At 43.3% G+C, this 25,270-nt stretch overlaps 1 protein-coding gene across 3 annotated transcripts in view; it reads left to right on the forward strand.

Moving 5' to 3' along the window:
* The first annotated feature begins 646 nt into the window (after positions 1 to 646).
* The window catches only part of GSAP (gamma-secretase activating protein), a 59,068-nt gene continuing 34,444 nt past the window's right edge, over positions 647 to 25,270 (forward strand). For 2 of the 3 annotated variants that reach the window (XR_014175750.1, XM_081957958.1), the window contains exons 1-16: positions 647 to 921; positions 4,819 to 4,895; positions 5,028 to 5,084; positions 7,521 to 7,590; positions 8,774 to 8,827; positions 9,036 to 9,124; positions 12,051 to 12,120; positions 14,488 to 14,534; positions 15,083 to 15,187; positions 16,449 to 16,511; positions 17,115 to 17,158; positions 18,272 to 18,357; positions 20,751 to 20,828; positions 22,769 to 22,846; positions 23,774 to 23,866; positions 24,555 to 24,772. Coding sequence is in view for 2 of the 3 variants with exons in the window: in XM_081957958.1 (XP_081814084.1) it covers positions 834 to 921; positions 4,819 to 4,895; positions 5,028 to 5,084; positions 7,521 to 7,590; positions 8,774 to 8,827; positions 9,036 to 9,124; positions 12,051 to 12,120; positions 14,488 to 14,534; positions 15,083 to 15,187; positions 16,449 to 16,511; positions 17,115 to 17,158; positions 18,272 to 18,357; positions 20,751 to 20,828; positions 22,769 to 22,846; positions 23,774 to 23,866; positions 24,555 to 24,772 (1,317 nt within the window). In the remaining variant the exon portion in view is untranslated. The remainder of the gene's footprint in view (positions 922 to 4,818; positions 4,896 to 5,027; positions 5,085 to 7,520; positions 7,591 to 8,773; positions 8,828 to 9,035; positions 9,125 to 12,050; positions 12,121 to 14,487; positions 14,535 to 15,082; positions 15,188 to 16,448; positions 16,512 to 17,114; positions 17,159 to 18,271; positions 18,358 to 20,750; positions 20,829 to 22,768; positions 22,847 to 23,773; positions 23,867 to 24,554; positions 24,773 to 25,270) is intronic. The other variant, XM_081957957.1, reaches the window with a different exon arrangement.

The following is a 25,270-nucleotide window of genomic DNA, read 5'->3' on the forward strand; positions in this document are numbered from 1 at the left end:
TGAATAAAGGATATAGTAGTAGTAGTAGTAGTAGTAGTAGTAGTAGTAGTAGTAGTAGTGTACTTGGTTGATACTTAGGACCCTGGCAGCAACCCGTATCAACCATTAGCATCAGCCAATGGTATTTGTGATGCATTTTTGAATGTTCAGTTGACTGAGTTTCATGTTTACTGAATAAAGTATATAGTAGTAGTAGTAGTAGTAGTAGTAGTAGTAGTAGTAGTAGTAGTAGTAGTGTACTTGGTTGATACTTAGGACTCTGGCAGCAACCCGTATCAACCATTAGCATCAGTCATTGGTATTTGTGATGCATTTTTGAATGTTCAGCTGACTGAGTTTCATGTTTACTGAATAAAGTATTTAATAATACTAATACTAATGCCAAACTCAGTCTGAACAGCTGGCTGACTGCAATGATCAACAACACTACTACTGTACTACTACCATGATACTACTATTACTAATACTAATACTAACAACAACAACAACAACAACAACAACAACAACAACAACAAGCATAGCATAATTCCGGAATTTGCTCCCTCTCGGCGCGCAGCTGCTTCCCCCTCCACCAGCATCATACTCGGTCCCGCCCCTCCAGGCTCCCCTGAAGGACGCGCGGCGCGTCCAATAGGAAACGGCTTTCCCCGCCTAAGGCGCCTGCCGGAGTCCGCCGCTGCTGCAGCTGCTCGGCAAGAAGTGAAAGTAACGCTTGGCGCGCGGATGGAAGCGCGCCCGCCGCCGCCGCCGCCGCCCCGGGTCCTAAAGAGCGCCGGGAGACGAGGGGAGCGTCTTCCCCTGCAGCCGCCGGGTCGGGCGGCACTTTCCGGGCGATGCTTTGCAAGCTGAGCGCTCGCTTCGACCCTTCCCGGGACGTGGGACCTTGGCTTTCGGAGCGGCCGGGGCGAGAGGGCAGCGCAGGTGAGCGCCGGGCTTTTGCAAAGTTGACCACGGGTGCAGGTAGCTGGAGCAGCCCCGTGGGCGCCAGCTGAGCCCCTGCAAAGCCCTTTGCCGTGTTGCGTGCGTGGGGGGAACCCACCGGGATCCCGCGGGGCTCTGCAAAACGGGGGATCCAGGAGGCGACCAGGGAAATCTCTTCCCTTGCTCGGGTTTCTTAGCTCAAAAGTTGGAAAAACCGGATCACGCAATGACTAACTTGCACAAGGAAGAAAAGCCATTTATTTTCCTCCTCCAACTTTGCGCTTTGCCTGAAAGATAGGAATATTCCAGGGGGGTCCTCGGTTTACGACCACAGCTGGGCCCAGAATTGAGGTTGCTCTTAGCGAAACTCGTGTTGAGTGAGTTTGTTTTGCCCCATTTTCTCTGGCCACGGTGGCTAAGCGAATCCCTGCGTTTGTTAAATGAGTAGCGCGGTTGTTAAGCGAACCCGGCTCCCCCCCCCCCCGCCCCGCGTGGAGATCGCAAAAGCGACCACCGTCACAAATAGGAACCACTTGCCAAGCGTCTGAATTTTGATCCCCCGTCCAAAGGTAAATCGCATTGCAGCGGTCGTAAGTGTGAAAAACGGTCATAAGTCATTTTTTTTCAGTGCAGTCACTAAATGAACTGTTGTAAGTCGAGGACTACCTAACACTAATTCCATTCTCATGAACTAACCTATTTCAAAATGTAACCTACAAGTAGTAACTTTTTGTGTTCCTCATACCTTAGGAAATTGGCTACATTATTTCCATCACAGGTAGATCACAGTAATTGTAGGTAGCTTACCACTAAAATTGAGGGCAAAGTTTCTGTTGCTAAGTGAGACAGTTGTTAAGTGAATTTTGCCCCATTTTAAGAACTTTCTTGCCGCGGTGGTTAAGTGGACTCACAGCAGTTTGTTTATTGTTTACTCTCTCCCCCTTTAATACAGTTGTTAAGTTAGGACCATTTATAATAATTAACTACAAATATAATAATGTATAACTGTGACTTACATATATAACTGTCTATAGGAAATTGACATTAATGGTTGGATTTAATCAGTGAATTATATTACATTACTGTTGTTAATTATCAGATTTTTTTAAAAAAAGGTGAGATAGGAGAAAGGAAAGACTGAAAACTTATGGTATTGTGGAATATTTTTTTTCAAAAAGCTAAAGATGTGAAACACATCTACACTTACCAAAACTTTAAAGAAAACCCTGCCAATAATAGCCTCTCCAGCAGGACAGAAATCAACAACAGACATGTGGAACAGTGGAAAAAACAGGATCTGCACCAACCAAAGGCTTTAACAAAGTTAATCATTGCTATTTCTCCTTGAAATTAAAGGAAATTTAAACAGTGCTTGACTCTTGGGTGGGCCTTATCTCAGCTATTGAGCATGAATGAAGATCGGTGCCAAGAAAGATGGATACTTTGTTCACATATCTGATTGGAACTGCTTTAAAAAATAATAACAATAACAAAGCGCGAATTGATTTGCTATTGAAACTTCCTGAAAAGGTGACATGAGGTTATCTAGTGGTGTAATAATTGAAAAAGAGACCTGCATTACAGGAGACGGCAGGAAATCATTATTCATTCCGACTTCCTACTAACCATTAATCACGTAGGCCAGCCTTCTTTCTCTATAAATGTCACAACGTGACATTTTATGTATTTGCAGTTTTTCTTCCCAGACATGGGGGAATAGCACTTAAGATATTACTCGGCATTTACTTGTGATTGAACTTCAAATTTCTACCATGCAAAGATCAAAGTTAAAAGTTTGAGCACTTTGCAAACAGAAAAATAGGAACCACCTTTGGGAAGGTATTCCGCGCGCCTTCGGCGTTGGGGCATGCTAAGCACATGACCACGGGGACGTCTTCGGTCAGCACTGGCTCTTCAGCTTTGAAACGGAGATGAGCACTCTAACCCTAGAGTTGGGAACGAGTAGCACATATGTGCGAGGGGAACCTTTACCTTTATTTATATTTCTTTGCACAGATTAAATTGTAGTTGCAATCATTCTTCTGAAGTCTAGAAGAAGTCTTATGTACTTAGAACACAGGGTCCCCGACACCTGGTCTGTGGACAGGCACTGGGCGTGGCCTGCCAGAAACCAGGCTACGTAAACAAGCAAAGCTCCATCCGTGGGATGCAGGCAGCACGTGAAACCACGCCCCCTCCGGTCCACGGAAAAAACCTCTCCACGGAACCGGTCCATGGTGCCCAAAATGTTTGGGGGGGGGGGGTTACCAGAATTAAAAAGGATATTCTGCTTTATTCAAAACACACACAAAAAATAAAAATCAGAACCCTTGACGTATAAGATTCTTTAAATAAATTCATGTGATAGATCCACTCCTTCCTACGGATAAGTTCTAAAGTTTATCTTTATCTAAAAGTTAGTAATATCCATGTGATGTTAAGAGGCAGCCAACTAAGAGACGCAACCTACAAACAGTTACCCTATTCATGATGCAGAGGTTTCACTCCCTAATCAAGGGGCTGAAAAGAGCTGGAAAAAAGTTATTTTTACTGGATTCAAATGGACTGCAGACACGATCTGTGTCGGGCGCAAAGAACCAGGAGCATTCGTTGCGTTCAAAGCATAGCAAGAGTTTTCTTACAGGTAGTCCTCGACTTACAGCAGTTCATTTAGTGACCGTTTGAACGTTGCAACTGAAAAATGTGAGCGTTTTTCACACTCGCAACCGTTGCAGCATCCCCTTGGTCACGTGATGCTTGGCAACTGGTTCATATTTATGACGGTCGCAGTGTCCCGGGGCCATGTGATCTGCTTTCGTGACCTTCTGACGTGATTCACTTAACAACCGCGTTAGTAACTTAACCACTGCAGTGATTCACTTAACAACCGTGTTAGTAACTTAACCACTGCAGTGATTCACTTAACAACCATGTTAGTAACGTAACCACTGCAGTGATTCACTTAACAACTGTTAGTAACTTAAACACTGCAGTGATTCACTTAACAACCATGCTAGTAACTTAAACACTGCAGTGATTCACTTAACAACCGTGTTAGTAACTTAAACACTGCAGTGATTCACTTAACAACCGTGTTAGTAACTTAAAAACTGCAGTGATTCACTTAACAACCGTGTTAGTAACTTAAACACTGCAGTGATTCACTTAACAACCGTGTTAGTAACTTAAACACTGCAGTGATTCACTTAACAACCGTGTTAGTAACTTAAACACTGCAGTGATTCACTTAACAACCGTGTTAGTAACTTAAACACTGCAGCGATTCACTTAACAACCGTGTTAGTAACTTAAACACTGCAGCGATTCACTTAACAACCGTGTTAGTAATTTAAACACTGCAGCGATTCACTTAACAACCGTGTTAGTAATTTAAACACTGCAGCGATTCACTTAACAACCGTGTTAGTAACATAAACACTGCAGTGATTCACTTAACAACCGTGTTAGTAACTTAACCACTGCAGTGATTCACTTAACAACCGTGCTAGTAACAACCACTGCAGTGATTTACTTAACCGTGGCAAGAAAGATCGTAAAATGGGGGGAAAACTCACTTAGCAACCGCCCCACTTAGCAATAGAAATTTCCGGCTCAATTGTGGTCATAAGTCGAGGACTACCTGCATTGCTACCTGTGCAGAAGAATCTGGTGAACTGATGGTCAAAGCTAAACTGGCACTAGATAAGAATTCATGGAGGAGCTGAATTTTGGTCTCCTGTGGCTGTGATTCCCAGCTGATGACACATTTAACCCCACCTTCCAACTCCGCTTGCTCAAGCCTTAATATCATGTTTGCATATTCTTTTCAGAATTTGGCTTTCCTTTGCAAGTTGGACTGAATGAGTTTAGAAATGCATTCATGCTTGCCTTTTTCAGATGCTTGGGGAAATCATTCGGTAACCCTGCATATCGTAAACGTGGAAAGAAATGGAAATGTCCTTTATACTTGGAAGGTAAGACCAATTTGTTTCTTACTTGAGAAAACTAGTGAAGTTTTGACAGAAAAAGTGTTTTCGCAAGGGAGAGTAAATATTTAAAATGGCATTAAAATGTGAATATTTTACACTCAATCACTCTCTTTCCAGGGCCCTCAGGAATGCACCAATGTTGGATTGTATGATGATGACAATAAGAAAAACCAGGTATGCTGTATTGGTCTTCTGTAAGGATTAAGTTGGATAATGAAATGTTGGCTTTAATGTTACAGGCAGGATTGTTTCCAAGAAAATTGAATCTCTTGCAATGAAATCAACAAGCACGAGGTCTGGTTGTATAAATATCTGCAGCAAAACTATAAAAAAATATCAGTAGTTGTATCTCTTTTTAGAACCAACAGTTCAATATAATAACATCCAGCCAATAGTATAAAATTTAGCAAAGAACCCTGTTATAGGTAGTCCTCGATTTACGACCGTAGTTGAGCCCCAGATTTCTGTTGCTAAGTGAGACAGTTGTTAAGTGAGTTTTGCCCCATCTTACGACTTTTCTTGCCTCAGTTGTTAAGCGAATCACTGCAATTGTTGTTTGTAACCCGGCTATTGAGTGAATCTCCTTCCCCGTTGGCTTTGCTCATGAGACGGTCGCAAAAGCAGTCATTTGACCTTGAGATGCAGCAGCGGTCATAAGTATGAATCAGTTAATTTTGATCACATGATCCCAGGGATGCCTTAACGGTTGTAAGAGTGAAACAGGGGCATAAGTCATTTTTTTGGAGTGCTGTTGTAACTTTGAATGCCCACTAAATGAATGGTTGTAAGTTGAGGACTACCTGTTTAATTGTTAGGGTGGTGGATTAGGAGATGGAGAGGGGGCGGCAGGTTTAATCCTGCCTTGGGCATGGAAGCCAACTGGATGGCTTTGGGCCAGCCACACTCCCTTAGCCCAAATCTTTGTCAGTGCAAAATAAACAGAACCTACAACCAAGCAGGGTGGATAAAAATCAAGGTGTTTTTTTTTAAATGCAAAAGATTGGATTTTTAAAAATTTAAATCGGATTTTTTTATTTTTATCAAATGTATTTTAATAAACTCACATGAAGTGTTAATACTATTTATAATGCCTTGGTAAGGCCACACTTGGAATATTGCATTCAGTTTTGGTTGCCACGTTGTAGAAAAGATGTGGAGACTTTAGAAAGAGTGCAGAGAAGAGCAACAAAGAGGATTAGGGGACTGGAGGCTGAAACATATGAAGAACGGTTGCAGGAACTGGGTATGTCTAGCTTAAGAGAAAGAAGGACTAGGGGAGACATGATAGCAGTCTTCCAATATCTCAGGAGTTGCCACAAAGAAGAGGGAGTCAAACTATTCTCCAAGGCACCTGAGGGCAGGACAAGAAGCAATGGGTGGAAACTAATCAAGGAGAGAAGCAACTTAGAACTAAGGAGGAAACTTCCTGACAGTTAGAACAATTAATCAGTGGAACAGAAGTTGCCTCCAGAAGTTGTGAATGCTCCAACACTGGAAGTCTTTCAGAAGATGTTGGATAGCCATTTGTCTGAAATGGTATGGGGTTTCCTGTCTAAGCAGGGGGTTGGACTAGAAGACCTCCAAGGTCCCTTCCAACTCTGTTATTCTATTCTAAAATGCTTTTCGAATAAAAAAATCTATCTAAATATAGTTTTCTATTTAAGATACATTAACAAGTTAGTTTATTCAGCATGAAATGGAGCTTAGTTATGTAGCTTGAGGCTGTATATTCTGCAATATTGAGACTGTCGCTGAGTTGGGTCAGGAGGAGCCTCTGTGGGACAGATGGCAGTGGCTCTTTAAAAATTATGATTTAAATCAAGCTTCTTTACTAGTGATTTAAATCGTGATTTAAATCAAATCCACCTTGCAACCAAGTGAGGGAAAAGCCAGGAAAATGGTTGATAATTCAGATATTGTGGTTCAAAAACTTTCCAAGGACTTTGGTGAGTTGTATTTTGGTGAGTCGTCACTTCCAGAAGAATCACCAAGTCACAAAGCTTGCATTCCAGGGACTGTCAGTCACACCTGCGTTCCCACCTTCTGCTGAAATAAACCCTATTTTAGGACGTCTCCATGGTCATGTGGCCAGCATGACTAAACACCGAAAGTGCACAGAGTACTGTTCCCTTCCCACCAAGCGTGGTCCCTATTTTTCTATTTGCATTTTTACGTGCTTTCGAACTCCTATGTTGGCAGAAGCTGGGACAAGTAACGGGAGCTCACTCCCTTACGCGGCGCTAGGGATTCGAACCGCCAAACTGCCGACCTTTCTGATCAACAAGCTCAGCGTCTTACCCACTGAGCCACCGCGTCCCTATAATGAAATTATTAATGTATCTTAAATAGAAAACTACCTTTAGATAGATTTTTTTACTCCAAAAGCATTTTATTAAAATAAATTTGATAAAAATAAAAATCTGATTTTTTTAAAAAAAGAAACCGATATTTTTTTCACTTTAAAAAAAAAACACATTGATTTTTATCCACCCTGGCCTGAATTGTGCACACTCCCATTAAGCTAAACCCAAGTGTGATGCAATTGTGGCTTAGCTTGATTTGGGAACCCTGGTTTGTAATACAGGTTATCTCCATTTCTTTTTCCAACAGCACTTGTACACTTTCGAAAAAGACCTGTGTGTGATCAGCTGCTCCGTCAATCATGAAAAGACCTTGTTGGGTAAGCCCCCCAGTTTGAGGGATGTTGTATATTGACATGGACCCCTTGATGTTGACAGATTTCATGACAATCGCTCCCTTTTTGCTCTTGTTTCTAATTCAAGTAACTAAGTTTTTCTGGTGTTTGGAAATTTGCTGGGGAATGATAGCTTGCTTCTCCAAAGTTAACTTTCCCTTATGTGTGTTTTTGTTAGTTAGATGTGTATTCTATCCTTCGAAATCTCATTTAAAAAAAAACAATTATCCAGGAGAGTGAGAAAAGGGGAGAAAGAGAGAGAGAGAGAAAGAGAGAAATGAAAGAGAACTGGAGGGAGAGAATGAGAGAGAGGGGAAAGAGAGGAAACAAATCACAGAGAGAGAAGTGAGAGGCGGGGAGGGAGAAATGAAAGAGATGGAAGGAGAGAATGAGAGAGAGGGAAAAGAAGAGGAAACAAATCACAGAGAAGGGGGAGAGAAATGAAAGCTGGAGGGAGAGAATGAGGGAAAAGAGAGGGCAACAAATCAGAGAGAGAAGGGGAGAGAAAGGAAGAGAAAGAAGGAAGGAAGGAAGGAAAGAAAGAAAGAAAGAAAGAAAGAAAGAAAGAAAGAAAAAAAGAAAGGAAAAGGAAAGGAAGAAGAGAGAGGGAGAGGAAAAAGAAAGAAAAACATAAATGTGAGGGAGGGAGAGAGACCGAGAGAGAGACCGAGACCCATTTCCCACAGAAAAACCGAGAGCCATGAAACCTGAGTAGGCGTGGCTGGGGGGGGTGTCATGTGACTGGGTAGGAGTGGCATTGAATTGGCCACGCCCACCCAGGCTTTGTGGCTCCCGGGGAAACGGGTCCAAATGGCTCTTTGAGTGTTTAAAGTTGCAGACCCCTGTTCTATGTTCTGGCTGGTGTCAGCTTTGATGGTTAACTGAGCCTCAGTGGCGCAGTGGTGAGAGTGCAGTACTGCAGGGCTACTTCTGCTGACTACCGGCTGCCTGCAATTCAGCAGTTCGAATCTCACCAGGCTCAAGGTTGACTCAGCCTCCCGTCCTTCCGAGTTGGTCAAAAGGAGGACCCAGACTGTTGGGGGGCAAGAGGCTGACTCTGTAAGCCGCTTAGAGAGGGCTGTGAAGCCCTGTAAAGCAGTATATAAGTCTAAGCGCTATTGCTATTCAACGCTTTACATTTTCAATATCTTTTTTTTTTTTTAAATAGCCATCAGTTTTCTTCAGACAACGCAGGAAGAGAAAAAACTCCTTTTTCAAACAGGTATTTGAATTACCTTAAACCAGGGGTGTCCAAACTTGGGAACTTTAAGACTTGTGGACTTCAACTCCCAGAATTCTGGGAGTTGAAGTCCACAAGTCTTAAAGTTCCCAAGTTTGGACACCCCTGCCTTAAATGCACTTAAATGGACTTCATAAACCACTGAATTATGGATTAATATTCTCTTCTCTGTATTTATTTTTAATCCCAGCTCCTAAATGTCTGACCTTGCTGATTGAAATTCACCCGCTTAATAATGTTAAAGTTTTAAAGGCCGTGGATACCTGTATCAGAGTCCAAGTAAGCAATTTTAACTCACCTTTTCCCACAAGACTTAAAATTATTTTGTATGGGTAGCACATTGCTAAAAAGCACTAAATACATTGTAATTTTTTAAAGCAGCTTTGTACAGGTAATCCTCGACATACGACAATTCGTTTAGTGGCCAAAGTTACAACCGCACCGAAAAAAGTGACTCGTGACCACTTTTCACACTTACGACCATTGTGGCATCCGTAAGGTGACGGGATCAAAATTCAGGCGCTTGGCAACTGACTCACGTTTACGACGGTTGCAGTGTCCCGGGGTCACGTGATCCCCTTTTGTGACCATCTGACAAGCCAGACTCATTTAACGACCATGTTATTAATTTCAAAGCGTCAGTGATTCTTGTGGCAAGAGAGGTTGTCAAATGGGGCCAAACTCACGTAACAAATGTCTCACTTAGCAACAGAAGTCTTTGGCTCAATTGTGGTTGTAAGTTGAGGACTATCTGTACTACATATGGCTCCCAAATGGGGACTTGTCTTTTAACAGTAAACTCATTCAGGCTTAAAATATGATTACATTTATATTAGTTGCCCCATCTCACAATAAAGTGACTCGGGGCAGCTTGGGATGAAAACAATCATAAAATCAGAATGTTGAAATCTACGATTAAAAGACAACAGGAAGGTTATTAATAGTAAGATAGTGGAGAAACTTGATGTTAAAAACAATGCAGCAGTGGTGAAATTCATTTTTTTTTACTACCGGTTTTGTGGGCGTGGCTTGGTGGGTGTGGTGTGGTTTGGTGGGCGTGGCAGGGGAAGGGTACTACAAAATCTCCATTCCCTCCCCACTCTGGGGCCAGTCAGAGGTGGCATTTGCCCGTTCTCTGAACTATTCAAAATGTCCGCTAACGGTTCTCCGAACTACTCAAAATGTCCGCTAACGGTTCTCCGAACTATTCAAAATGTCCGCTAACGGTTCTCCGAACTACTCAAAATTTCCGCTAACGGTTCTCCGAACTACTCAAAATTTCCGCTAACGGTTCTCCGAACTACTCAAAATTTCCGCTAACGGTTCTCCGAACTACTCAAAATTTCCGCTAACGGTTCTCCGAACTACTCAAAATTTCCGCTAACGATTCTCCGAACTACTCAAAATGTCCGCTAACGGTTCTCCGAACTACTCAAAATGTCCGCTAACGGTTCTCCGAACTACTCAAAATTTCCGCTAACGGTACTCCAAACTACTCAAAATTTCTGCTACCAGTTCTCCAGAACCTGCTGGATTTCACCCCTGCGATGCAGGCATCTCATATCGTATCCTTGACCTGCTGACCCACTCATGTTTTAAGAAACTTCTGGAAGGTTGTCAAAGATGGGGCCAGTCTCACCTTGGCAGGGGCAATGTTCCACAGAGTGGGTGCCATGACCGAAAAGACCCATCTCTTAGGTTCTCTCAAATGAAACTGTGGAGTCCTTGGTGCTCTCTAAGCTTGGGCGTTTCCTTGCAGACATTTCATGACCCAACTACGTAACATCATCAATGGTAGTAAGGAGTGGGGTTTCTGGAGAGGAAGGGGAGTGGGATGAGGACGATGATGACTGTGGGGTCCTTGGTGTTCTCTGAGCTTGTCTCTTTTCTTGCAGGCATTTCATGACTCAACTAGGTAACATCATCAGTACTAGTAAGGAGTGGGGTTGAGGAGGAGGAGGAGGAGGAGGAGGAGGAAGGAGAGTAAGAGGAGAAGCAGACAAGTATTGTGGGGGGAACTTTGGTGTTCTCTGAGCTTGGCTGTTTTCTTGTAGACTTCTCATGACCCAACTAGGTAAAGTCATCAGTGCTAGTAAGGGGGGGGGGGGTTGCAGAGAAGAAGGGCAGGAGGAGGAGACGACAAGGATGGTGGTGGCCTTTGGTGCTCTCTGAGCTTGTTTCTTTTCTTACAGACTTCATCGTCAATGCTAGTAAGGGATGGGGCTGAGGAGGAGGAGGAGAAAAGAGGGAGGAGGAAGGGGAGTAAGAAGAGGAGCAGACAAGGATTGTGGGGGTCCTTGGTGTTCTCTGAGCTTGGCTGGCTTCTTGCAGACTTCTCATGACCCAAGTAGGTAACATTATCAGTGCTGGTAAGGAGTGAGGTTTCTGAGGAAGAGGAGGAGATGATTGTGGGGGTGCTCTCTGAATTTGGTTTATTTCTTGTAGATGTTTCATTGCCAAACCAAGTTACATGATCAGCATTGATGCTGTTATCTAGTTTAATAATGAAACGTCTACAAGAAAACAATCAAATTCAGAGAGTACCAAGGACCCACAGACCTCCTCCTCCTCCTCCATCATTCCATAAACCCTCCTCCCTTCCAACACTGATGATGCTACCTAGTTTGGTTAATGAAACATCTGCCAGAAAACAACCAAGCTCAGAGAGCACCAAGGATCCCACAGTCTTCTTCTTCTTCTTCTTCTTCTTCTTCTTCTTCTTCTTCTTCTTCTTCTTCTTCTTCTTCTTCTTCTTCTTCTTCTTCTTCTTCTTCTTCTTCTTCTTCTTCTTCTTCTTCTCCTCCTCCTCCTCCTCCTTCTCCTTCTCCTTCTCCTTCCTCCTTTTCCATCATTCCACAAACCCTCCTCCCTTCCATCACTGATGATACTACCTAGTTGGTTAATGAAACGTCTGCCAGAAAACAACCAAGCTCTGAGAGCACCAAGGATTCCCACAGTTGAACCTTGAGCTACAAATGCTCTCTTCCATTGGTAGCTGAAATTCTTTGCTGATGGCACCCAAGGCATACCTCTAGTTCCAGATCTGATGGAATGGGCAGTTACAATTGGGTGAAGGCAGTCCCCCAAATAACAAGTAATGTTAATAGGATCCAATTATGAGACTCCATTAGACAAATATGAGGTGCCAGTGGCAAACCATAATATATATATATATTTTTAATCTCTGAACAATTCTCTTTTTCAGTTCCTATATCCCCTTACAGAGAAAAAGTCGTCTTCGGATAGCTGCCTCTTACTCATTTCAGAAGATAAATGTAAGTGCTTTTAGTTCTACATTTTGATTGCAAGTTCCTTGTCAGGTTGTAGGTTTTTTGTACTAAAAGCCAACAGGACTACAAGCACACGTACATATTCCGAATTACATATTGGAAATGCTGTATGTGTGTTGCGTCCCTTGTGTTTTCCACTGTTCTTATTCCGAATAACAGGGTTTATGAGGAGGAGTACATGGGATGAATTCTTCAAATAACCGTATTCTGCTGAATTAACCAAAATAAATACGCATACAATATAGAGCAGGGGTGCCAAACTCAATGTCAGGCCTGCAGTCATATTCCTTTTAGGATCTTTGGCCTGCCACACACTCTCTCTCTCTTTCTTTACTATGCTGTTTCATTAGTGGGGAATTGGGAAGGGGGAATAGTAAGGAGTAGAATGTGTTGTTGTCAAAATAAAACATTCCTTTCTAGAAGCCCAAGGTCATCCTTTATCTTTGTACCTCTGCACCTGACCAGAACTAGATGGGTGGAAATGCCAGCGTGGCAGAGGAAGATTGGACCATGTGATGGACTTGTGGGTGTGGGGGCAAGATCTTGAACTTTCAACTGGGTGGAAAACCCAGGAAGCTTTCAGATTCGGGTTTCCCACAGATGTGCCAACATGTCTCTCTTATTAAATTGGAACTTCGATGAAAGCTATGCCTTGGACTCTGATTTAATTATGGATGAGATTTGGAACGCTGACACTCAATTTCATTGAGGGCCGCATCAGGGTTGTGTTTGACAGGGGGGGCGTGGCTAGCTTGACCATGCACGACCCCTCCTGAGCTCTTTTTTTGCTGGCAGAGGCACCATGGGCCAGTACTTTGCTGTTTTCAGCGGGGCCCCGCGGGCCAGATCTAAGCACCCCGCAGGCCGCATCTGGCCCTCAGGCCTTGAGTTTGACACCCCTGATAATAGAGTATTGTATAATACAGAGACAGTATTCAAACTTAACTTGAAAAAAAATAAAAGGCTTGGGAGATTACGTTCTAAAGCAGGGCAATGCAGACATTTTCAACCATCCTGCTCGAAAAACGTCTTCTGTTCTTGATTGAAAAACAAAATGTAATTTCAACATTTCGAATTCGAAATGCAATTTGTACAATTACAGCATTTGTAATTCCAAATGTAGAACAGCAGCTATCAACAATACATTGCTGCGAATCGGGTGCAGCTTTCTTTCCCCTTCCAACGTTACAAGATCGTTATATTATTCAAAACCTGAAAAATTCAGTTGCCTAACCCAGAGGTCCACAACCCATTTAGAACGGGGCCGCGAAACGGCGGGCGAGCACAAGCGTAGCGTTAACATTCAGGATACACTTCCTACTTTCCATTTCAGAGATTTTCTTAACACCTAAGAAAGTTGTAGTGATTGATCTGGAGTTACGGGAAGAGAATCCATTAAAACTGTGATGTATGACTTACGGCCATAATTGAGCTCAAACTTTTTGTTGCTAAGTGAGACATTTGTTAAGTCAGCCTTGCCCTATTTTACGATCTTTCTTGCCGCAGCTGTTAAGTGAAACACTGCAGTTGGTTAAGTTAGTAACACAGTTCTTAAGTGTGTTAGGTCTTCCCCATTGACTCTCCCAAAATTGTATTCTAGCATCAGCTAGAATAGGTCATCTACTACATGCAAATAATGATCAGTGCAAAGCTTGCATCTGAAATTCGAGTTGATCTAATCCAGGGGTGTCAAACTCAAGGCCTGGGGGCTGGATCCAGCCCGCAGGGCACTTAGATCTGGCGCGCGGGGCCACCCTAAAACCAGTGAAGGACTGGCCCACGGTGCTTCTGCCAGCGAAAATGGAGCCACATGTGGCTCTCTCGAGCTCCGTTTTCTCTGGCAAAGAGTTGCAGGAGATTGTCACAGCTGAAAAGAGAGCTCGGGAGCTCGTTTTCCCTAGCAGAGCATTCTCCCGACACGAGTGACGTCAAGCAGGCCGTGCCCCCCCTCCCCTGGCCCTCCGCAAGGTCAAATCTAATCCTGATGCGGCCCTCAATGAAATCGAGTTTGACACCTCGATCTAATCCAAGATTTTTGTGGCTACATGTTATTTTCCCTTTGCACAATGTGAAACTATCTCCTGCGAACTCTGCATTGGTGACAGGAAGGGCATCCGGCCAATAAACACTCCATTCAGTTGCCCTTACTCCATCCTGATGCAAGCAATTACGGGGGTCATTAAAAGACAAAAAAAATATTATTATTTGCCCTGTCAACCCTCTCACGCAACACTCTTTGAATCCTGATAGCAGAAACAAACATATATGTACAGATTTCTTAAATAATATTTTATATACCTGATACCTCTACCTTTATTTCTGTCATCTAAGCTTGTATTTATGTTTCTTAAGATGCCGAAAAATTGGACATCAGAACTGTCCGAGAAGGAGACAGAGTGGTATGTTTTAATTATCTTCCTTTTGGGCTTTTTTTGTTGTGGTTGAAATGAGATTGGGCAGAGTGAAAAAAAAATATCCAAGTTTTGTTCTAAATGTAGTTTCTTTCATCATTTAAAAAATAATTGCCTGGGCAGAAATCTGAGCTGGTTTTTGATGAATTATGACAAGGTATAAGATAAAGCTCCTTCCCATCGGAATACAAGTTGCCAGTTGAGAGTTCACCATAAATCAGATTAACTCTAATCCCTGATTTACGACCACAATTGAGCCCAAACTTTACTAAGTGAGACATTGATGAAGTGAGCTTTGCCCCATTTTGGGACCTTTCTTGCCTCCGTTGCTAAGTGGATCACTGCAGTTGATAAGTTAGTAACCGGTTGTTGAAGATTGCAAAAGGGGATCGCATGAGCTTGGGAATAGAATTTGCTTCTTGAGCAGAAGGTTGGACTAGAAGACCTCCAAGGTCCCTTCCAACCCTATTTATTCTCTGTTCTACTACATGACATGGTACGATTTCTCCCCTGTAATCCATTTCCTTCCTTTTTAGACGATTGAAAATTGGAACCGGCTTTTGAAAGAAAGAATTGTTGATGATGTCATTTGGTCCCAGTGGGATATGCTGGAACAAAGACTATTCTACATTGTCACAAAGGTGAAAAACAAGAAGGACTTGGTCCTCTTGGTCATATATTCCTCATGCCGTGGGTTATTTAATTGTAGCCATTTGACACACCTCTTAAAATGATACGGAGCCAAAGGCAATGGAAGTCATGCTTAGAAGAATTTGCAGGACAGAGATAATCTTGCTCCTGTTCTGACCTAAGCTTCCCCAGCAGCACAAAGCCGAGTCCCCGTCCCGATAAACCCCTTTTATTTAGTTTACAGTGAATTCCTCTCCAGCAAAGTCTTTCCTCTCCTGCAGTCTTTCAAGATGGTTCGCAACTAACGACCTTTATCAGGCTTGGAGAGTGGCCAGGCCGATATCTTTCAGACGCGACAATACTTAGCAAGAATGCAGGAATGAACTAATGGTCTCCTGCAAACTCCACTCCCCTGTCGCTCCTCTTTTATTTCCTCTGGAGGGGGGGCATTCACCGCCCACCTGTGGCCTTACTCCAAAGTCAACCCATGTTCTTTAGCTGTTCCCTTCGTCTGGCAGCTCTGCGCATGCACACACTGGGAACAGGCTCCAGCTGTTCCTCTGCCTCACTGACGTCTGACTCCGAAGGCAGCTGATGACTGTTGGACGGCCCTGGCCCCCTCTCTGCCTCCGACACAGAGCCCTCATCAGAGCCTTCCTCAGACTCCAGGACTGGCCCATGTTCCTCCCCAACCCTCCTCACTGTCTGAATCTGCTGCCAGCTCTGCTGGCGGGCCACAACAACTTCGTCTTCTCTCTCTGGTTACAAGGAAAGATTTTCTAAACATAACTGAAACTCTGAGGCAAATTATAGAATTGGTTGCAGAACTGAAATATAAGAAAATGTTGGCCACTTTGGTCCAGTGGTGAAAGCACCTGGCTAGAAACCAGGAGACTGGGAGTTCTAGTCCCACTTTAGGCATGAAAGCTGCTTGGTTGATTTGGGGGTCCTCAGCTCAATTCACCTCACAGGGTTGTTGTTGTAAAGAAGGAATATTAGGTACATTTGTCGCCTTATACATAATAATAATGAAGGTGGGATAAATAATCTTATTTATGATGGTAAAGAGTGTAAGCGAGGTGGCTTTGATAGAAATATGCACAAATTGTTACCTAAGCAAATGGGCGGAAGTCTTAGGAGACAAGATAATATTTGGAAGTCGTTCAGTCAACTGGTTTTCCGTGAAATTCATTTCTGGTCCAGTCTTATCAGGATAATGTTTACCTCCACAGATAAAACTTCGGTCTCTGTTTACATTTCTTTTCGTTGTAGGAAGAAGAAAGGGACACGTTACATTGCATCCAATTTTATCCTGACAAAGACTTTAAACTAATAGTAAGTTCTCCTGCAGACTTTTGTAAAGTGAAAATACTGTTAAATTGAATGTGGAAGGGGGATTTTTTTTTTTGTGGGGAGAGAGGTTGGAGCTAAATGTGGGGCTGATGAAGGCAAAGGACAATATCCATTTTGAAATCTGAAACGCGGAGTCCCGTAGAAGCAGCGTTACACAGAATTTAAATAAGCCACATTTGATTGCATTCAGGCATTATTTTAAAGCCTCCCGTTCTCAGCCTTTGAACCTTCCATTTGAGACCTCTTCAAGGCTGCGGGGATCGCTAGAGAACATCGCTGCCTCCGCGCATTGCTTTTTCGGCCTCTGCACGCCCTGTTTTTGGCCTTTGCACGTCTCACAACCAGCAAACTAATGTGCTGAAGCTGAGCAGGCTGTTTGCTAAGGCCGCTAGCCAGCTGAATACCGATGGATGCTGGCAGGCAGAGGCAGAATTTTTGTTTTCTTATTTCCCCCCGCCAAAACTAAGGTGCATCTTATTCTCCAGAGCGTCTTATGTTCCCCAAAATACGGTATGTTTGAAATACTGTTGTGTTCTAATCCTCTCTACTGGGATAACCCAAAGCTGCCTTTTGATTTTTAAACAGCTTGAAGCACCTTTAGAGATCTCCATGGCTGACATAAGATTAAGGTGAGTGTCAGAAATACACTATCTTGCCAAAAGTATTCGCTCACCCAACCAAATAATCAGAATCAGGTGTTCCAATCACTTCCATGACCACAAGTGTATAAAATCAAGTCCCTAGGCATGCAGACTGTTTTCGCAAACATTGGTGAAAGAATGGGTCGCTCTCAGGAGCTCAGGGAATTCCAGCGTGGAAGTGTGATAGGATGCCACCTGGGCAACAAATCCAGTCGTGACATTTCCTCGCTCCTAAATATTCCACAGTCAACTGTCAGCTGTATTATAAGAACGTGGAAGTGTTTGGGAACGACAGCAACTCAGCCACGAAGGGGTAGGCCACGTAAACTCGTCCAACATCAGTGTGTGACCTCACAAATGCCTCATAAACACACTCCTGAACCTTGTGGACAGCCTTCCCAGAAGAGTTGAAGCTGTTATAGCTGCCAAGGATGGACCGACGTCATATTGAACCCTATGGATTAGGAATGGGATGTCACTTACAATAAGTTCATATGCGAGGAAAGGCAGGTGAGCGAATCCTTTTGGCAATGTAGTATATGTGTGTGTGTGTATCTATGTATATGTGTATATGTATTTATATGTGTATATTATATGTATGTATGTATGCATGTATGTATGTATATATATATACAGTGTGGGTGTATGCTTCTGTGAATGGAATAAAGTGAATACGATTTTTAAAAAATTGAAAAAGCATATTAAAAGTTATTTTAAAAAAACGACAACCCTCTAAAAGAAACTAGGAAGAAGGAAAACTAAACTTACATGGACCATATTCACAAATACAAATGATAAACATTCTGCATAAGCATTTAAATCGCTAATAGCTGAATCGGTATAATCCTGCCTAGCTAATCCACGTCAATAAATAGCCTGCATCTTGCTCGTTAATCTCATTTCTGTAAATCACGGAGTCGCTGGGACCGATAGGCTTATCCTTCCAAAAACAATTAGCTGAACTGAATTGAATAAATAATCTTTACGAGGACAAGTGTGCTTCGTTGGAGAATCCTGTTGATTCCTTTCGGGACGATTATGGACTTTCGTAATGTAGCTCTTGGAGATAAAGATGTAATATCTCCTGTTTTCTCTTCCTAGATCTGTGAACTTGAATTACAGCTATTACCAAGACCAAGAAACGATACCCAAACCTTTGGATCTACACATTTTTACCAGTGACACAGGTCTGTATACAAGAGAGGCAAAGCTAGTTTTTGGAATACAAGCATTGGGAACCTTTGAGTTATATATTTGCAGAATCTCTCTTTTGGTTCTTGCTATACTGCAGACTGAACCTATCTTCCAGAGGTACTTCCTCTACTAAATGGTATATCCTAGGCCAGGGATGCCAAACTCAAGGCCCGCGAGGTGCTTAGATCTGGCCCACGGGGCTGCCCTGGAAGCAGCAAAGGACTGGCTCGCAGCATCTCTGCCAGCGGAAATGGAGCTCATGAGGGCCATGCATGGACTTCCGGAGCTCCGTTTTCTCTGGCAGAGGGTTGCAGGAGGCCAGCCCAGCCAAAAACGGAGCTTGTGAAGGCTGCGTGTGGTCCTCCCCGAGCTCCATTTTTGTTGGCAGAGGGTTGCAGGAGGCTGTCGCAGGTGAAAACAGAGCTCAAGAGCCTGTTTCCGCTTACGGAGTCCTCGGTGACACCACAGGCGGCCCCAACATGAGTGACGTCGAGGTGGCCATGCACCTCTAGGTGCACGCACACCGCCCTCCAAGGTCAAACACAACCCTGATGCAGCCCTCAATGAAATTGAGTTTGACACCCCTGTCCTAGACCAGTGGTTCCCAACGCCCAAGTCCATAGACTGTCACCGGGGCCACGGCATGCCAGAAACTGGGTGTCAACTCATAAAGCATTTGCATGTCTGTAATCAAGTTGCCATGGTTAGGAAAGGGGGAGGGGAGCACATTCCATGCATACCTTCAGCTAGAATCGGATCTCAGATTACTACAGCAGGCTTGTGAGGCGTGCACCTCGTTGGTGAATGTGATTTATGACACAGACTGAGGGGAGGAAAGAAACGGGGGCAAAGTTCAGCCATAATTTAAATGAGGCTTAGATCTGACAGCAATGGTGTATTGCCGAAATGGTGTTCCTAATAAATGACTGGATTTCTTTTGAAACTTGGCTCGCGGCTCATGAATTAATTAGGGCATCTTTCGGAAACCTGACACCAGGCCATACAAGCAAGCGAAGCCCCATTCGCGGGATGCAGGCAGCACACGGAACCCCCTCCCCCTCTCGTCTGTGGAAAAATCTTCTCTCCACAGAACAGGTCACTGTGCCCAAAAGGTTAGGGGCCACTGTCCTAGACAGCTCGTACCTCGCCAGGTTTCACAGCTTTGGAAGCAATCCTCCATCAATCATCCATGCCAAAAGGCCAAATCATGGCAACTGGAGCAAAGGTGTTTTTTTCAGGAGGCAACTGGACTTTCTTCTTTTTTTTTTTCTTTGAAGATGTTTCGCTTCTCATCCAAGAAGCTTCTTCAGCTCTGACAGGCTAGTGGGAAATGGAAGATGTCTCCTTGCAGACAACTGGTCATTTGCATCCTCTAAAACAGTGTTTCTCAATCTTGGCGACTTTAAGTCTTGTGGACTTCAACTCCCAGAATTCCCCAGCCAGCTGTGCTGGCTGGGGGATTCTGAGAGTTGAAGTCCACAGGACTTAAAGTCGCCAAGATTGAGAAACACTGCTCTAAAAGGAAGGAATATGAATGAATATAAATAAATAAAGGAATATAAATTGAGGGAATATAAACCCTTCCTTTCCCCAGAAAGGAAACAGAATTTTCTTTAACGTGGGACTTGTTTTGCCAATGGCTAACTAATGGAAACAGGAGGTTAGAAATTAAAAAGATAAATAAAAAAAACCTTTTGTGTTCAAAAATTTGCAAGCTGGATAAACTAATTGTACTATTACTTTGTGATTAATATTGACATGTTTATTACGATTATTATTATCATTATTGCTGTACTTTTACTTAAAACTCTGCTCAGACAATACACTCTTCAGATAGTATGGAACTTTTTATGTTTTTTTTTAAATGTATCAATCATCCATCCATCCATCCATCCATCCATCCATCTAGCTATCTAGCTATCTCTACCTACCTACCTACTTACCTACCTATCTATGGCTGTGTGTGTGTGTGTTCCAGCATAACTCTGGAACACCTCGAGCAATTTCAACCAAACTTGGTACACAGATGACTTACACTCTGGAAAAAAAGAACGTGGGGGTAAGACACCCCTAGCACCCCTTGGGGGGGGTGTTCTGTTAAGACGCAGCCTGTTGTGCCTTAAAATGGCTTCTACTATACTGCCGTAAAATGGCTTCTAGTGTACAGCGCAGAGGAGTTGCCATGATAACGGCTTCACAGTACTCCACAAGGGAGCTCCCTCTGGTAAGGAGGAAAATCCAATATTAGAAATTACATTTGGTCCCCCTATAAATAAATACCTGGATAATGCAGTTAGTAAAACATATTTTTAAAAAAACAACAGAAATTTTGCATTCAATTTTGGTTGTATGCTGAGGATTACCTGTATATATGTTTTCTTTCTAGGAAGTTTATGTTTGTGTTACAGTTTGGCTGATACGAATTCCAAAGAAGTCTCTTATTCTGTGGCTTTTCTACATAAAGGTAAGTTTATGCTGCCTCTTGCAAAATTATCCAGGTCTTATACTGATTATTGATTAATGAAGAGGCAGCTTGATCTAACGGTTAAGGCACCCGGCTAGAAAGCAGCAGGCCATGAATTCAAGTCCTGCCCTATCCACGAAAGCCAGTTGGGTGACCTTGGGCCAGTCTTTCATTCTCACCTCAACCCCCACCTAACAGGGTTGTTGTTGTGGGGAAAATGGGGGGAAGAAGTTGTGTTGGATATGTTTGCCGCCTTGAGTTATTTGTAAAAAATAATAAAGACAGGATAGTAAAGATAAAGGTTCTCCTCGCCAGTCGTTCCCGACTCGAGGGGGTGGTGCTCATCTCCCTTTCAAAGCCGAAGATGTCTCCGTGGTCATGTGGCCGGCATGACTAAATGCTGAAGGCGCATGGAACGCTGTTACTTTCCCACCAAAGGTGGTTCCTTTTTTTCTACTTGCATTTTTTACGTGCTTTCGAACTGCTAGGTTGGCAGGAGCTGGGACAAGTAACGGGAGCTCACTCCGTTACGCGTTAACATTTACCTTTACTTCATACATAATACTATTTTCCCGATTTCTACTTTCTACTTCTTAATACATTATTTGAATTTCTATTCTACTCTCTATTTAAAAACGCGCCAACAGGACGTCAGGCCAGAGGTGGGTTGCTCCTGATTTGGCCCAGATCAGGCGAACCGGTAGTGGCGGCCGGGGGAGGCTCCGCCCACCCACCCAGATGCTTCTGCATATGCGCAATTTGCCGCACAGCAGGCCTACTTGTGAAGTGCTTTCTCTATCCTTCTTTTTTATTTAATGTACTCTCCCTAGATCTTTCTGTGCAGAATAACAACTACTACTGCTACTGCTACTTAATGGTTAATTTTAAGTTGATGCTGTGGTTTGTAAAATTGAGATGGAAACCTAGCCTAGATCACTTGTTTATGTTCCCCTTTTAATTCCAATCACTTTCAGAATTACATTACCTGCACTCTTTCTTTTCTTTTAAAAATACTTTGTTTTGAAAAATAAAAGTTGGACCTGGTGCAATCGTCATGTCGTTATCTCTAAAAACTAAAGCATAACATGACTATTTTATGCATTCCGCATACATTACTAACTATATACATGTACTTAACCCCTTATAAATATTATATTTACATAATATAATACATATACAATACAATAGCAGAGTTGGAAAGGACCTTGGAGGTCTTCTAGTCCAACCCCCTGCCTAGGCAGGAAACCCTACACCGTTTCAGACAAATGGCTATACAACATCTTCTTAAAGACTTCCAGTGTTGGGGCATTCACAACTTCTGGAGGCAAGCTGTTCCACTGATTAATTGTTCTCACTGTCAGGAAATTTCTCCTCAGTTCTAAGTTGCTTCTCTCCTTGATTAGTTTCCACCCATTGCTTCTTGTTCTACCCTCATATATTATTACATCTTCTTGTTCTTTCAATACATCCTTGTTCTTTCCGTTCCAACTTCTATTCCTCAAATCTAACAATTGGTAAAATCTATTCCAAATATCATAATATTCTGCCTCTCCTTTGTTTTTTTAGTTCCAGCGTTAATCTATCACATTCTGCAGAGTCTAATATTATCTTTATTGTTTCCCTTTCCAGAGGTATGTTCTCACTCTTCCATTGTTGGGCATAAAACTATTCTTGCTGCTGTTATGATATGTAATGTTAAATATGTTAGCCTTTTACTTTGACCTTCTTTTATAATTCCCAATAAGAATATTTCTGGTTTAAATTCCAATTTCTATCCAGTTATTTCCTCCAACCACATTTGATTCCTTCGCCAGTAAGTTTTTTTTGCCTTTCTACATGTCCATCACGTGGTAGTAGGTCCCATTTCCAGCAATTAGGTGATAAATCTTTATACATTTTGGCTAGCCTAGCTGGTGACCGTTGCCTCTTTCTCTTTTCAGGTTATAGTAAAACATATATCGCCACTTTGGAAGAGATGAATTCTCCGCAAATAAAGGAGCTGGTTTTTTTGGATCTTGGTAAATTAATAATTTTGTCCCCCTCTTCCCCCTTCTTTTCTGCTTCTCTGATTGAGACACACTTATAATCTCGGGAACCTGGGAGATATTTCCATTGAAAAGTTAGAACATACGTGTTTTGTTTTGTCTTTGTGCTCCGCCGTGATCTCCTCCCGATCCCCATAAATCTGGTTTGCCAAATAAGGAATTGTTTCTAACTTGGCTTCATCCTGCTTGGCAGAACAAAGCGTTTTAATAGCCTGTAGTCAGTCATAAGACTTGGCATTTTTCGTGAGGGGAAACATTTAAATTCTTTCAGCTGCTTCGCTTCCTGCGAAACACCCCCACAACATTGGAATTGTTTAAAACAAAAAAAGGGGGGGAGCTAAATTGCCTGCTTGACGAAATATAATTGCAGGTAGTCCTCGACTTATGACTACAATTGAGCCCCTATTTTTTGGGTTGCTAAGCGAGACAGTGGCTAAGTGAGTTTTGCCCCATTTTACAACCTTTCTTGCCACCGGAGTGAAGTGAGTCCCTGCAGTTGTTAAGTCAGGAACGTGGTTGTTAAGCAAAGCTGGCTTCTCCGTTGATTTTGCTCGTCAGACGGTCGCCAAAGGGGATTGCGTGGCCTCGGGACATGCAACCGTCATAAATATGAGTCAGCTGCCAAGAGTCTGGATTTTGATCACCTGATCGTGGAAATCCTGTAATGGTCGTAAGTGTGAAGAAAAGAGTCAGAGCTCACTTTTTTCAGTGCTGTTCTTACTTCAGACGGTCACTCAATGAACTGTTGTAAGTGGAGGACTACCTGTATTCTAGATTTAATGATATAATAATACTGCAGTGTTGAATAATGCACCTAGGGTGCACAGTTCACTACTGTCTTGTTTTATTTTGATTTATTATGATAAAAAGAAAACCCACCCAACATTCATCCCAAAACAGGCTCTTACGTGGCTGCGTATTTACCTGGACAATTCCTGCATCTTCTGGACACCCAACATCCTTACCTAAACTGCCACAGTTTCTTTCTATCAGGTATTTCTATTTTAAAAAAGAATTGTTTCTAGGAGAAAGGAATGCCTGGATTTAAAATCTAGAACAGGGGTGTCAAACTCAAGGCCCGGGGACTGGATCCAGCCCACGGAGTGCAGAGTTCTGGCCTGCGGGCCCACCCTAGAAACAGCCAATGACCAGCCGGTGATTCCTCTGCCAGAGAAAGCCGGTGATCCATCTGCGGCCCACCAAGCTCCATTTTCACTGGTAGGGGCCTGCGGGAGGTTGTTGCAGCCGAAAACAGAGCGCAGGCAGGCTATACATGGCATCCCCAAGCTCTGTTTTTGCTGGCCAGGCTGCAGGAGGCCGTTGCGGGCGAGGAGCGCAAGTGGGCTACACGTGGCGTCCCCAAGCTCCATTTTTGCTGCTGAGGGTCTGCAGGAGGCTGTTGTGGCTGAAAACAGAGCCCAGGAGGGCCGTTGTGGCCGAAAACGGAACCTCGATAAGTGACATCGCGCTAGCCACATCCCCCCTGGCCACCACCACCCCTGGTCCACCGAGGTCAAACACAACCCTGATGCGGCCCTCAATGAAATCAAGTTTGACACCCCTGACCTAGAACATAGAATAAATAGTGGGACTGGAAGGGACCTTGGAGATTCTGGGTATTTCAGCGTGTGGCCACTGTGCCCTCTGTAACAGTCCCTCTGCTCGATTTTGTTTTCTTCAGGCGAAGATGCAAAGATTCACCCGCTAAACGCTGACACCGTGTTTTCCCCAGCCAAATCGAGCATCTTGGATCGCAGCACAGGAAAAATATTTACCGTGGAAATGAGCCCGGCGGCTTTGCTACAATTTTTGTGGCAGAGCAAGTCGGATAACGATCAGTTAGCAGCCTTGCACTGTCTCCTACTACATGTCGGAAGCACGGAGGAGTTGGAAAACCAGGTGGGGTGAGGGCGTCTATTGCTTCTCCAGTCTGTTTGACGGAAATTGTTGTCCGCTTATCGTTGTGTATAAAATAGAAAATATTTTGGAGCCATTGTTGTTTTTTTAAATCAAGTCAGTTGCCAGTTATACCACATATTACAATATATCTCAGTTAATTTGGGGCATCAGAAGGTGAGCTCAGCTTTAAACTGAATAGCAATAGCACTTAGACTTATACACCGCTTCACGGTGCTTTACAGTCTCTCTGGTTTACAGAGTCAGCATATTGCCCCCTGCAATCTGGGGCCTCATTTTATTGACCTCAGAAGGACGGAAGATTGAGTCAACCTTGAGCCAATGAGGATCAAACTCCTGGCAGTGGGCAGAGTTAGCCTGGGAGACTGCAGCCTAACCCCTGCACCACCATAGCTCATCTGTCGTGATCTAAAGCCATCATAGGTGTCAAACTCGCAGCAATACGTTGTTGCCGTCACGTGACGTTTCACGACTTTTCCC

The sequence above is a fragment of the Natrix helvetica genome, assembly GCF_964273705.1.
Source record: "Natrix helvetica genome assembly, chromosome: 6".
In the NCBI taxonomy this organism is placed as follows: domain Eukaryota; kingdom Metazoa; phylum Chordata; class Lepidosauria; order Squamata; family Natricidae; genus Natrix; species Natrix helvetica.